We start from the raw sequence: 15,192 nt of genomic DNA, 5'->3' as shown, positions 1-15,192 counted from the left end.
GAAACAAAATAATAATATTTGAAATGACAAATCTTATTAAATGCTTTTTTTCCAACAAAACTATATACTGTACATCTTAGCTGTTTTAACTTTAAGAAATATGAAGCCGAACTAGCTTAATTCATTGTTGGTTTTGGTCTTTTAATGGGATTTTTATTTTATTTTCAACAATACAATTATACAATAATGCCAATGTCTTCCTTTAATCATCTCATGATGTATCAAGTCTGAATGCTTGTCTGTAAGCAATGTAGAGCAATGAAAAAGTAGAGCAATGAAAAAGTAGAGCAATGAAAAAGTAGCTCGAAATGAACAATTCAAATATTAAGTTCGTATTGTGATAATAGCAAATTCTAAAAGTAAAACATAAACTCTACCAGACACTCAATTCAATCTAGTTTTGAAAAGTGAAATCATTAACTTTTCCATGTTTCCATAGCACCACCAAGGGCTGGAAGACATCAGCCCCTCTGAAGAGGTGACGGATACGGAGGATAATGAAGAGGAGGACCTGGGAGTCCTGGACGACCAGCGGAGCATCATCCTCCACCTGCTCTCCCAGCTCAAACTGGGCATGGACCTTACACGGGTAAGGAAACTACATAAATAAACTGTGCAGGCTCATAAAAATGTGGTTTTCTGGTCATAAATGAGATTTTGTTGAGCCATTCCCTTAAGAAATGGTTTCCTTTCAAATCTCTGGGGTTTCATAGGTGGTGTTGCCTACCTTCATTTTGGAAAAGCGATCACTCCTGGAGATGTACGCCAACTTCATGGCCCACCCTGACATGTTCCTGTCAATCACAGCGGGGGCCACAGCCGAGGACCGGATAGTCCGGTTTGTGGAGTATTACCTGACCGCCTTCCACGAGGGCCGGAAAGGTGCCGTGGCCAAGAAGCCCTACAACCCCGTGCTGGGGGAGACCTTCCACTGCTCCTGGGAAGTGCCTCGGGACAAAGTCAAACCTTTGGTCAGATCCAACCAGGGGTCCTCCTGGGAGCCAAGCAGGGGCCCCAACAACACGCAGCAGGGCGCTGACTCACCAGCAGACTGCTACACTGTCCGATTTGTGGCCGAGCAGGTGTCCCATCATCCACCTGTGTCTGGGTTCTACTGCGAGTGCCGGGAGAAGAGCATGTGCGTCAACGCCCACGTGTGGACCAAGAGCAAGTTCATGGGAATGTCTATAGGAGTGTCCATGGTGGGAGAAGGTGAGATACATCACAACATGACCTCTCTGTAAAAACGTTTTTTTAATACAGTAATATAACAGCAATCCAGTTGAACATACTGCAAAAATAATGCAATATTGATCATGTCACAATGATGAGTTTAAACCAGGAAACAAGTTCAAAAGTAACTCTTACCAACACTGAACAAAACTAAATGTAATTCACATTTACTGTAATATTTGCTCAAACCTTTGCTCCAAAAATGGATTCCAACCAAAACATGCTGCCATTAAATATAGCTCACGTTTGTAGCATTAGTAGCTGAAGGAACAAAAGGTCAAACAGTTCTCAAATATTTGTTTTCTTCTGGAAAATCTCACTTTACAGTCCGTCACAGCCTCCTGTCCTGAAGGGAATATAAGGCTGCATGTCACTTATCAGGATTCATGTCATAGATTTTATGAAACAGGCATATCAAAACCCACACAGACTATGATCCCGCTCCCATGGCAGTCAATATTCCAGTCCTCTCTTAGCACCATTACACCATGTACAGTACGCTGCTGGGGATGAGTCACCCTGAGCACAGACACAGGAAGTCCTTGAGCCCGATCGACTGTTTCTGGACACCTGAACTCATCCAGTCAGACAGTACAGCTTTCTCAGGCTTCACCGCCCCCCCGACCGGCTGCCTGATGCTGCCTATTAGAGCACATTCTGACCCTCACCCCGGGAACTATTGATTGCTGGATATTCTTTTACCAGGGCTGCAACCCTGATAGCAGTTGATACAGGGTTTTAGGAATAGCCTGGACTTCGCTGATTGGCAGTGAGTCAGCAACAGAGAGGGATACAGCAGCTGATTCAGCCAGAATGATGGGTTTTGATTGGACCTTTACAACATTGTGATTAGGGCTCAAGTTGGCCTTTTCAATCAGCACAGGCATAATGTACACTTTCTAACGGTCATACTATGGCTTAAAGTACAATGATTATTATAGCTACACAAACTAGAGGGCGATATGGCCAGATTAATGTTACTTCCATCATGTGAACATTGTTCATTTATGCTATCCATTCTTTGAAACCATTGTCAGTACCTACAATAGTTAGATACTGACATTTCATTTCCATTTAGAGTGACCTTTTCTAACCTTTACTAATTATGCAGCTTTAGAGGGATTTTGTTACCTTTTGGACTAAAGACTGCTTATAAGTATTGCACATATTCACTTCTATAATTAGTATGCTGTATAGAGTTTGGCATTTTGATTGTCGACTTATTTTTTAATCGACTTTTATACAATATTTTTGCAACTATGGAATCACTGCCTGCTGGTTATTGGAGATAATGCAAGTTTAGAGCTCAGGTAGAATTATGAATGCACGACTAACTTATTTGAAAGAGTATTGTTCACAGATTGCTTGCTCCTTCATAAAAAACAACAACTCATGTCTCGTGTTTAGGCTTACAGGGTGACATACTGATACAATTGATCATACACGTTACACATACAGTTGAGCTGTTCTATAATAATTCATCATGGTACTCCTACTGTAGAAAATAACCTATTCAGAACCACATAAAGGCTTTTTGTCATCCCACTAGTGCCGCATAGAGCTTATCCTTGTGCGCATTTTGGTGAGAAATGTGATTATGACAAACAGTTAGACAATCATCTCACGGGCATTAGAGTTGTTGTTGTTTATTACACACTAATCCATGCTGAAGGACACAGATGATGCTGGTGTCGGTCATGTGTAAAGACTCTCATGGACTTGCAAACACAGAAGAAGATATTAACTGTTGGAGTATTTTGCATTACATAGTATAGACAACAATTAGGCCGAATGCTGCCTTCATTGTGGTTACATAAATAAACTGGTTTTATTGCCTATACACAAGATATGAAAACTCTAGCAAAAAGTACTCAACTTTATTTCTCACATATTAACTCCATGCAGGAGCACACTGAAGTGTGTTGGGTTCAGAATTCCAGAAAAGACAGACAACTTCTAAGTTTAACTATTTATTGTAAAGAGAGCAAAAGATATATATTACTTGGCCAAGGACTCATCACGTCCTTGGGAATCACAGGCAGCAAAGCTGTAATCTGTAACTACCAAATCCGTAAAGAGCCTCGAACCTCGTGCGACAATACATTTTATTACACAGGGCGTTGCCCGTTATGATTGGTCAAGACTAGATGAAGAGATGGACTTGGTTCTCTTTGGTTGGTGCACAGACTCAGATAGAGTCTCTTGGCAACACCAATCAGCATTCGGCCGGCCTGTGGAAGTCCCTCCCTACTCGGGCACCATCATACTAATTTGTTTTCTCTAACGTTTCTTCAGATATAGTGGGAAACCATAATGTTGTTTCCTAGCTTTGCGGGGGAGCGCGGCTCCAATACAAAGTCAAGGCCGGTGCGATGTGCTCTTCTGACTACCTCTCTGTGTTCTCTCAGTCTCTGCACTCGACCTTGGTACTTTTTTTTAGCTCTACACTGCCTGCTGTGTTTTACAAGTGCATAATAAAGATCATGCACATAACTGGCTTGGAATAAAACATATCTACATACATAGATTGAATTAGTAGTAATGATTAGGGTTGCAAAATTGCGGGAATTTTCAAAGATGGAAACTTTCCATGGGAATAAACGGGAATGTATGGGAATAAACTGGGAATTTTCTAAATTGAAGGTTGGCTCTTCATAGGGAACTTAAATATAGTTGGGGGAAGTATATTTTAGCATAATCTTGACTAAAACAAACAGATGCCATTCAAGTACACTTGAATATCCATGCCATAGCACATTGCTTACTGCATGGCTATTGAGACCACACAAAGGTTCGCAACAGGCTCACAAATGTGAGAGTGGAACAACCGGTTGGCATTCGGGCAAACCTAAGGCTCTCTGAGCCTGACACAGAGCCATCCTCATCAGCTGGACACTGAAGAGGAAGACTCAGAGTGTGATGTTGATGAGGCCCAGGAAGAGCCTGTTGACTGAAAGGGTTTAGCAAAAATGCAGAGGATCGCTTGAAGGAAGATTTGCTTTTGTTTAATGGAACTTTTTGGAGGGAGAAGGGCTCTTTTCATTTAACATTTTGAATGGGACTTTGTCGGGATTTTTGGATGGGGGTGCATTTTTGTTCATTTTTTAATGAGTGGGGTTGGGGGGGATGAGTAATATTTAACTCAACATTCCTGTTTTCGTTCTTCAATTAAACAAATAATTGTTCAATAGAATAATTCAAACTTGTTCTGTTCTACTTAAACATTTTTTATTTATTTTTTTAATCTGTTGAAATGTCATGTTTTTTGTTTAATTTTGTATTGACTATTTCCAAAATTCCCCAGCTTTTCCCCATGGAAACTTTCCGTAAATGTACCGGAACTTTCCGCCCCTTTGCAACCCTAGTAATGATTCCAACTTTTGATTATACATTCAGACAAAGAGAGGCTGTGTGCAGAGAAATCTGCTAGCTCCACATACCTCAGCTAATTGTTACCAAACCACATTTAGTCATTAGCTCACCATAAACAGGTTTCTCTCAATGTTTTACAGCTCCACTGAAAGTACCTCTCACTAACACGATGTCATCTCTGCTTATCTTGCGCTTTAGTGCATTTCTACTCCCATCATTTATCTGAAGATTGACTTCATCCTCTTCTATGTATTCCTCTTGGCTCTCAGGGGTCCTTTGTCTCCTGGAGCATGACGAGGAGTACGTGTTCACGCTGCCCTGTGCCTACGCCCGCTCCATCCTCACCGTGCCCTGGGTGGAGCTGGGGGGAAAAGTCTCCATCAACTGTGTCAAGAGCGGCTACTCTGCCACCGTCACCTTCCACACCAAGCCTTTCTACGGAGGGAAGGTCCACAGGTGAGGGTTCTCTCCTGCTGCCCTCAAACATTACATCTCACTCTCACAGCTGACATTAAAGGCTGATATGTCTTTTCCTTTTTTTATATAATATATCAAATAGTTCAATATTTGCAAGAATGTTATTGTATTAAATAACAGTTTATCACAAATAACGTACACACAATAAATACTTTACTAAGTCTAATAGTTTCTGATATTTACGACATAATGTTGAAAATATTTTAAAAAACGACATAGTATATAGTATGTTTAAAATATATAGAAAATTGTCAATGTATAGAATGTTGAAAATATCACAAAAAACATAGTATAGCATGTCCAAAATATATATAAAAAAATAAATAGTATAGTTTGTCGGAAATATTAATAAAACCCGACATTGTCCAAAATATATTTGAAAATCCAACATAGTATTATATTTCAAAATTTGACAAAAAACAACATAGTATGTTGAAAATATCAGAAAACACACGTAAGAGAAATATGTCGAAAATATCGGAAAAAAACGACATAGTATTGTATCTAGAAAATATGAAAAACATAGTACATTACTTTTGTAATATGTTACTCTGATAACAATCTGATGGCATACTATAATCTTTTTATGCATATTGACAGTCATACTTTTTAGAAATGTGTTCTTATTCAATATTTTCTGGGATACGACCACGATTTCTTTCTCTTTCACTTTGTACATTTTTTATTGCATAGATACTTTTTTACATAATATACTATGATTTTTCTACCTCATTATACTATGATATTTATTTGCATGTTATGGCTACTAAACTATGAAACAAATACCATGACCTTTTACATTTTTTACTATTACTTTTTAAAGACATTTGATAGAATACAATACTCTATATTTTCAGAACATTCTTATTGAATACTAAACCATTTTTTATTTACTATGAACCTTTATGATTTTTGATGGCATACCATGTCACGAGTTTTGGACATTTAAGACCTTAGGATAAAAACAGAAAAACACATTTCAGTGATTTTATCTCTTTTTTTCTTTTTTTACTTTAATGACTTAATTTAATGAACAACTTAAAAACGTAATGCAGGTAAAACGTTATCTACATTTAGAACTAAAATCAGTTTATGAGACAAGGTTCATATCAAGAACATCTTTAGCTAGTGTTTGTGAGCAATGTGGTATTTTATTTATCACATTTAACAATGCAGAATGCAGGTATACATATGACGTACAGAACAATTCCCAACGACAATGTCTCTGTTTTGCTGACTCAGAGTGACGGCCGAGGTCAAACACAACCCGACCAACACCATCGTGTGCAAAGCTCAGGGCGAGTGGAACGGCACGCTGGAGTTCACCTACAGCAGCGGAGAGACCAAAGTGATCGACACCACCAAGCTCCCGGTCACCAGGAAGAAGCTGCGGCCTGCCGAGAAACAGTCAAGGACAGAATCCAGGTGACATATTAATGCTTTTCTCCAACAAGTGCTAGATGTGGCCAGAGGTGGGAGAAGTACTCACATGTTGTACTTGACTAGAAGTACCAGAGTGTAGGAATAGGCTGTTACAAGTAAAAGTCCTGCATGCAAAAGGTTACTCAAGTAAAAGTACAAAAGTATCAGCATCAAAATACAAAAAGTAAAAGCACTTATTATGCAAATTGGTAAATTTCCGAATGATATATATTATGTGGTTTGATAATAATTATTGATGCATTCATGTGTTATCAAAGCTGGTCAAGGAGCAGCTAGTTTTAATGACTTTGTGAACTGCAGGCTAGCTTGTGAAGTGTAACTAAAGTCTGACTTAAGTGTTGATTATATTTCACATAATTAATCAAAGTCTGTAAAGTAACGAAAGGTAATGAATGTAGTAGAGTAGAAGTACACGATTCACCTCTGAATTGTAGCGGGGTAAAATAAAAAAGTAGTATAAAATGGAAATACTCAAGTATTGCAAAATTGTTCTTACACTGAACAAAAATATAAATGCAACACTTTTGTTTTTGCTCCCATTTTTCATGAGATGAACTCAAAGATCTAAAACATTTTCTATATACACAAAATAACCATTTCTCTCAAATATTGTTCACAAATCTGAAAAAATCTGTGACAGTGAGCACTTCTCCTTTGCCGAGATAATCCATCCCACCTCACAGGTGTGGCATATCAAGATGCTGATTAGACAGCATGATTATTGCACAGGTGTGCCTTAGGCTGGCCACAATAAAAGGCCACTCTGAAATGTTCAGTTTTGTCACACAGCACAATGCCACAGATGTTGCAAGTTTTGAGGGAGCGTGCAATTGGCATGCTGACAGCAGGAATGTCCACCAGAGCTGTTGCCCGTGAATTGAATGTTCATGTCTCTACCATAAGCCGTCTCCAAAGGCGTTTCAGAGAATTTGGCAGTACATCCAACCGGCCTCACAACCGCAGACCACGTGTAACCACACCAGCCCAGGACCTCCACATCCAGCATGTTCACCTCCAAGATCGTCTGAGACCAGCCACTCGGACAGCTGCTGCAACAATCGGTTTGAATAACCAAATAATTTCTGCACAAACTGTCAGAAACCGTCTCAGGGAAGCTCATCTGCATGCTCGTCGTCCTCATCGGGGTCTCGACCTGACTCCGGTTCGTCGTCGGAACCGACTTGAGTGGGCAAATGCTCACATTCGATGGCGTCTGGCACGTTGGAGAGGTGTTCTCTTCACGGATGAATCCCGGTTTTCACTGTTCAGGGCAGATGGCAGACAGCGTGTGTGGCGTCGTGTGGGTGAGCGGTTTTCTGATGTCAATGTTGTGAATCGAGTGGCCCATGGTGGTGGTGGGGTTATGGTATGGGCAGGCGTATGTTATGGACGACGAACACAGGTGCATTTTATTGATGGCATTGTGAATGCACAGAGATACCGTGACGAGATCCTGAGGCCCATTGTTGTGCCATTCATCCACGACCATGTTGCAGCATGATAATGCACGGCCCCATGTTGCAAGGATCTGTACACAATTCCTGGAGGCTGAAAACATCCCAGTTCTTGCATGGCCAGCATACTCACCGGACATGTCACCCATTGAGCATGTTTGGGATGCTCTGGATCGGCGTATACGACAGCGTGTTCCAGTTCCTGCCAATATCCAGCAACTTCGCACAGCCAATGAAAAGGAGTGGACCAACATTCCACAGGCCACAATCAACAACCTCATCAACTCTATGCGAAGGAGATGTGTTGCACTGCGTGAGGCAAATGGTGGTCACACCAGATACTGACTGGTTTTCGGACCCCCCAGATCCCCCCAATAAAGCAAAACTGCACGTTTCAGAGTGGCCTTTTATTGTGGCCAGCCAAAGGCACACCTGTGCAATAATTATGCTGTCTAATCAGCATCTTGATATGCCACACCTGTGAGGTGGGATGGATTATCTCGGCAAAGGAGAAGTGCTCACTATCACAGATTTTTTCAGATTTGTGAACAATATTTGAGAGAAATGGTTATTTTGTGTATATAGAAAATGTTTTAGATCTTTGAGTTCATCTCATGAAAAATGGGAGCAAAAACAAAAGTGTTGCATTTATATTTTTGTTCAGTATATGTACAGTACTTGAGTAAATGTACTTAGTTACCTGCAAGCTCTGGATATGGCAGCTTTTAAATGTTCTTGTTGTGTGTTTTACTTTTGCCTTTAGGCGGTTATGGCAACATGTCACCAAGTCTCTAAAGGACGCGAACATCGACAAGGCCACGGAGCATAAACACCGGCTAGAGGAGCGGCAGAGAGGAGACGAGAGGCAGAGAACGGCTGACAACAAACCCTGGACCCCAAAATACTTCACTAAAGAGGTACAGTGGAGGAGATCAACAACGCTGTGATATAAGGCTGGAACTCAGAAGGAACGCTTGTTGTTGCCATGGTTTTTTGCTGATGACTTGGTGTAGGAAACATAGCAAAACAGTATTTACTGTGGTAAATGTTTACATTGCAATTGCATGATTCAGATATTATCGCAGATATCTGATGCTAGTGTTTTTCTCATTTTTAGTCTGCTATTTGGAATCTAACAAAATACACACAATTAATTATAAAACAGAAGGATGTTGTGTTAGGCTTTTTTTTTTTATTCGTCACAAATTAATGATATAGATTGAAAATTACTGATCATTAAAATATTTATATCAAAAAGTAGCAATACAATCCTGCATTGATGTGGAGTCACTGGTTACATGACATGGAGAATCAAGACTTTAAAATAAAAACAGCATCATATATTATGAAGGTAATAATAGAGAATAGAAAAAGAAGTGACTTACGTCTAGTCGAGTCATTAGGTCACATAATATGGAAGCTGTTGAAAAGACAAGGGACTTTTTAAGAAAGAAAAACATCATATATAAAAGAAGAACCCCTGAAAGGGGAGACAAAAGAAAAATGTTTTAAAATATCAATACATTTTTTTTTTTTTCCCACAATTTTGAGATTGTAATAATAATACGTTTTATTTTGAGGAGCCTTTCAGAGCACCCAAGGACACCTTACAATTCATAAAAGTTCTTACAAAAGGACAAGACATGTTTCTACACATATATATGTATACACTCTATAATGCAGCTTCTAAGTACCAACACACATTCTGTGGTCTTTTTAAATGGTTAATTTACCAAAACAAACAACATAGACACTTTCTCACTTACCTAATTTCCAATTCTCCATTTGTTCTCCTCTCACACACGCAGGGAGAAGGTTGGATCTACAACAGCCCACTGTGGAAGTCTACCTGACAGCAGATTAACGGTCTCTACTGACGGACAATAACAGATCCCCCTCCACACTGAGGTCAGAGGTCAAGAGAAGGGAGCCATGACCTTCAGACCTGAGCTGCAGACTCTGTGACACCATGGAGTCACATGAAGGAAACAAGCAAGGTGCCAAAGCGATTTCCACTGTTAAAACCAAGATGGTGGTTGGATCTCTTGGGACTATAGTACGTTTTATATACAGCTAATAGTATTACTATCAAAGTAGAGTATTTCTATTTTACACCTTGCCAAGGCATTTTTTTGCACATGCACTGTAATGAAGTTTGCCACTGGTGTTTTTTTTTTTTGTTCCAGACATTGTAATTGTTTGGTTCCAAGCTTTTAGTTTGTAACGCAGCGTTAGAATGAGTTGATACGAGTTCCCTGTAACACATAATACTGTAGCTGTAAAGAGTTGTTATAAAGCACTTTTATCATAGAAATATATTTAATATTTTATATCTATAGCTTTTACTAATCAGGGTGGTCTTTTAAAAGCTTTACAGGAAGTAAGAACACCTAACCACATTTAATTGAGATATGAGTAAAGAGTTAAATGTACTGTGTTAGTATATATTATCATTACAGTGAGCTTCTAGAAAGTAAAGGATTGTTTTGTCTGCACTATGAATGTATCTGGGCACATTTTAATGGCTTCTTTTCCATCTTGTACTGTCTGTTACACATGCCCTTTGTGTTTTTATATTTGCTCCATTTCAAATATTCCACCCGTGGAGTGAGACGCCTCTGTAAAACAGACGCTTTCCATTACTACCTCTCTAATTCGGCTATTTCAGCCATTAGTGACTTTGTATCCTTCTTCTTCAAAACAGAAAATACTGGTTTGTTTGTTGCAAAATGCTTCTGGGTCCTCTTATCTTTTTTACTCATGCCCCTAAAATGGCACTTGTGTAATTAGGCAGCCCGTGCCTCTTGAAGTTTAATACTTCTCCTCAGGTCGCCCGTGGTGATGAATATGGATGAAGAGGCTTGTAGAAAACACACAGCCATGTTCTCACATCTGGGGTTTGCTGGGAGGTTGCCTCTGTGAAGATGAGGATAATCCAGCAGAATAACAATCCCTGGGAACTGTTGGAGAGAAAAGGAAACGTGTCGGGTCATAATACCGTGGTAATCACTTTCTCTCACGTTTGACAAACCATGTTGGCTGTCTTCATAAGTATTTCTCATTTATCTCTCATTGCATTCCCTGCTTGATTCCTCAGGCGTTCCTTCACTTACATTCTCAAATATGAATACCATTTTAAATCCAGGTGAATTTACCAGAGGCCTATTTTGTCATAAAGAATAGCCCTGCAACCATTTAGAAAACATGTCATCTACAGCCACTTCATCACTTACCTTACCTGACACTAACAAGCAGTCTGTTGTTATGAAAGGCTCCAGAGGAAGTACAGATTGTCCCATTAATGAAACCCTTCTCCATGTTTTTGTTTTTTAATAAACATGTATTCTCATGATGTCCTGAATGTATATCTGTTCTGCATCCATGTGATTATTATCAAAATGTAAACCGTTCAATCCACCGCTGGAGGACCAATGAAACGTCTCATCTGTCATCACAAAGGTCAAAGCAGGAACAGATTGAGATCATTTTGTTTTAATAAATGTGCCATGGCAGTCATTGACTCACTCAGGTTTATTCCTTTGTCCCCCAGCTCATTAGAAAACCGTTTGAAAAGATAACTTTACGCTCAAATAGTGCTGTAAATTGTACCTTTATCGTTCTCGGGTCAAATTTGAATCATTTTCTTTTTTTAGCCAACAAAACAAATCAAACTCGTACAACACGAACGTGAACCTAACTTGTAACCTCAAATCCATTTGGATTTTTTGTGGTGTTGTGGTCATAAAACCTTATTTACCTGATAACTAAATCTTCAAATCTGACCCGCAGAGAACATTGGTGCAGCACGAACATATTCTTGGTAGGTTTGAGGATCAAACTCAAAAGGAGTTTGACCTTTTTTTTATTAACAAACCGATCAAGGCCCTTCATATTCTCTGGAACTCCATAGATGAAAACATCTTTAGACACTTTCAAAATCAGATGAAAAGTAAACGATTGGTTTTCTCGAGTTTATACAGCTGGTTGGAAGCACTGTCCCAATCGAATAAACTGGATATTATTCAAGGTCAAATTAGACCAACAGAATAAAGAACTGGGGAAGTAAGCTATTTCCAAAACATGGAATATTGAATCCTGCAAACGGTGACCAAATAATGTAGCTGATAGCAGGATCAAGTCCTTTACATTACGTAGCATTAACTGAAGTGTTACTATTTAACAGAAGCATGCGAACATGGCAACATGCTAGCTAAACCGGAAATGAACATCCAGTTAGAATACTGGAGTGATGTGCGAAAGGTTGACACATGAGCAAGAACAGCCTAAACCGATGAAGGTCACGCAATAACAAAATGGCTTCCGTTGCCATCCTCTCTACAATTGCTATTTGTGTCTTTAAATGATTTTTGTTAAGTTTACTGGAAAAATACCTTAAGTGCAAGATGTTCTGATTCTGAAGCAAAACATCTTCATCTAAAGAATAATGCTGCCATCAAGTGGTTGGCTTTGTGTTCACCTGGGTTACACACCAGTACAATTATAATCCTGATTCATAATATGTTCAAAAGGACTCATAAACACGTCAATAACAACAACGCACACACATGTTTTCATTAGAGTGTATATTTAAAGATGGCTGAACAGAAACATGTAAACTTTCATTAAACAAACGGTGTTAGGACAGACGGCACTCAGCTACTAAGAAACGAGTAAACTTAGCGAGGAAGAACCGCTCTGCCGCTGCTAATCGACACACAATGAAAACATAAGAGGGCGAAAAACGGTACATCACATTAAGGCTTGGTCTGAGCTCTCTCCTCTCTTGACAAATGAGAAACAGGAAGGACAGGACTCAGTTTTAGGCGTTCGTGTGACTGAATAAAAATGTGGCATTGTGTCAAAAGTCTGAAATGGTGACACTCAAGTTTCAGAGATCAAAGAAAAGAAGAACAAAGCCATTCAGACATTTTTTCAAAAAGTGTAAAAAAAACAAAAACAGCCTATACTAATACAAATCACCTTTCTGTGAAAGTGACAGAACAATGATGTGTTAGTCTTTTGATGCGTCACTTGATAAAAAATGAAAGTTACTGAAGCGTGCACATACATAACACCTGTAGTGCCCGCAGAACAACAGGTCAAAGGTTATGCTCCTTAGAGCTGTGTCCAAACTCTAAAGCACCTTATATGGCTGGAACTATTTAATATGTCAACTGAAAGAAAATGTAAAATCTTTTTTATATTGGAATAGTGTTCAAGTTATTATTTTAAGCACAAGTACAATTTGTAAATTATTTATTTGGTTTACTTTGTCATTTATTTGACGATATGTCAGATGTGAAAATTGGGCATTTCTTTCTACCATGTGAAGATTTATTAAGAAAATAATGATGTTTGCAGTACTACTTTATACTCGTATTACATAATATACACCACCTGCACTATTCAGATGAACGCATCACATCTTATATGATTACTAGAATTGTAATTAGTCAGTTGCGCTAATTTTACACATGAAGCAATTGTATTATCAGATTTCTCACTCCAAATTTGTGTTACAGATTGTGGATGAGAAGTCTATTCATAAAAAGCGTTCGGGGTGCATCATGGGAATTGTAGGATGCATCTTTCAATCATTTCTCAAACAAAAAGCTACTTATTTCAACCTTTCTCTGCATTTCTAATTTAAAATGATTTTAGGGGTTATGGCAGTTGGTCAAGAAAAAAATTCAGTAGAATGAAATCCCATTGGTCTCTGAGAAATTAACATTTTACGTACAAAAAAACGAATTGAGAAAAAATGATCAGCAGATACAATGATGAAAATAATCCTTGGTTGCAGCCTAATTGTTTATTGGATCATTTGAGAATAATGGTTGACTATAGTGTGAATTAACCAAACCTTTTTAGACTTGTATGCAGCATGGACATGAGGACACAGCTCTAAAAAGCACAAAGGGCCACGCAGTCACAGAAAGTGATGAAGCGTCTCCTGACCTCTGCCCTTCTCTAGTCTCAGTGCCTGTGTACTAACTAACTAACCCCTTCACAGTTCACCAGTCACTGCCAACGCCACAGTCTGGTGAAAGAGATATGATGAGCTGAAAGAAAAACTAACAGAGTCCCAGAGGACCGAGGCGATGGTGACCGGCGATGAGGCACTAGGCTCTGCACGTTCAACTAGAGAGCTCCCTCTGCAGGAAGGGAAGCCTAATTCATTATCACTACTTTTTACACAGTTGCTTGCTTCCGTCTTTAAAAACCCTAACAGCAGAAATGTACAATCTATGCAATTCATGAAAAAAGGGAGATGTGAAGGGGGAACATTGTAAAAATTCACATTCATTCTTCCAACAAAATCTCAAGCCCCTTTGTACAAGAATTATTGCATTCACGGTTCTATTAGCTGTCATAAAAACAAAAAGGAATCAACAGAACAATCACATTAAGAACTTAAGAGAAAAACTGACAACTGCATATTTAAAAATCACCACAATAATCCAATATATTATCATCCTTTTTAGACTTATTCTTTACATAACATATGTACACATTAGGCCAATTTGTTTTCTAAAGAATTTGTTGAAAAAGAAGGTCGGGGAGCCAGGCAGACGTAAAGGAGAGGACGATGATAAAAAGGTTCATATTACAGACGGTGGCGTTCCTCCATGCCGCATACTGTCCTCTGTACACGTGTCAAGAACAAGTCCTCAGCTTCCCCCCCGCGCGTCCTCACTCTCAGTAATGAGTTCACATGTGCCATGGAGCAAGGTCGATGGGTCTTTGGTGCAAATGTTCCCAGTCTTCTCTCGTTTCCCCCTTCACACCCCGATCCCCGCACTGATAAGCAGTTAATTAAACGTACCACAAAAAATAATCGACGCCGAACCAAGCAGAGCAGACCTATGCCTCGCCACACATTCAAGTACAAAGCAATAAAACAAAAAGAAGAAAGAACTAAACGGGGGAAAAAAGATCCTCAGGATAAAACGGACAACAGTTCTGGAGCTAGCCAGAGGTTACACTTCCTCAACACACGGGGGCGCTCTAATGAGAAGTGCTGGAGACCAAGGTCCAGATAAGTGGCCCCTGTGTTCTTCTTCATTGGTTGTTGGAGGTTTCTTCGCAGTTGTTTGTTTTCCTAGAAGAGTTCATCGACACCATTATTTTTTTTGCAGTTTCTTGCCTTTCCTCAGGGCAAGCTTGTTCTTGATGTGTCCACGCTTCCTCTTGGCCGTCTGGGTAAAGGGGC

The 15,192-nt window shown here is 39.3% G+C and overlaps 2 protein-coding genes across 3 annotated transcripts in view; one reads left to right on the top strand and one right to left on the bottom strand.

Annotated features, from left to right (window-relative positions):
- The window catches only part of LOC117542606 (oxysterol-binding protein-related protein 10-like), a 61,987-nt gene extending 50,484 nt beyond the window's left edge, over positions 1-11,503 (top strand). For both annotated transcript variants that reach the window (XM_034210376.1, XM_034210375.1), the window contains 6 exons: positions 440-589; positions 714-1,212; positions 4,875-5,061; positions 6,325-6,507; positions 8,743-8,896; positions 9,788-11,503. In XM_034210376.1, coding sequence (XP_034066267.1) covers positions 440-589; positions 714-1,212; positions 4,875-5,061; positions 6,325-6,507; positions 8,743-8,896; positions 9,788-9,832 — 1,218 coding nt within the window. In that variant the 3' untranslated portion in view covers positions 9,833-11,503. The remainder of the gene's footprint in view (positions 1-439; positions 590-713; positions 1,213-4,874; positions 5,062-6,324; positions 6,508-8,742; positions 8,897-9,787) is intronic.
- A 1,044-nt stretch (positions 11,504-12,547) lies between these two features.
- LOC117542569 (dolichyl-diphosphooligosaccharide--protein glycosyltransferase subunit STT3B) overlaps positions 12,548-15,192 on the bottom strand; it is a gene marked incomplete in the record, with an annotated part of 89,839 nt that continues 87,194 nt past the window's right edge. Inside the window, 1 exon segment of the mRNA XM_034210309.1 lies at positions 12,548-15,178. Within this exon segment, the coding sequence (XP_034066200.1) occupies positions 15,104-15,178 (75 nt within the window).

This window comes from Gymnodraco acuticeps, unplaced genomic scaffold, assembly GCF_902827175.1.
Source record: "Gymnodraco acuticeps unplaced genomic scaffold, fGymAcu1.1, whole genome shotgun sequence".
Classification (NCBI taxonomy): domain Eukaryota; kingdom Metazoa; phylum Chordata; class Actinopteri; order Perciformes; family Bathydraconidae; genus Gymnodraco; species Gymnodraco acuticeps.
Note: the sequence above shows the minus strand (reverse complement) of the source record. Positions and strands in the feature narration are given on the sequence as shown.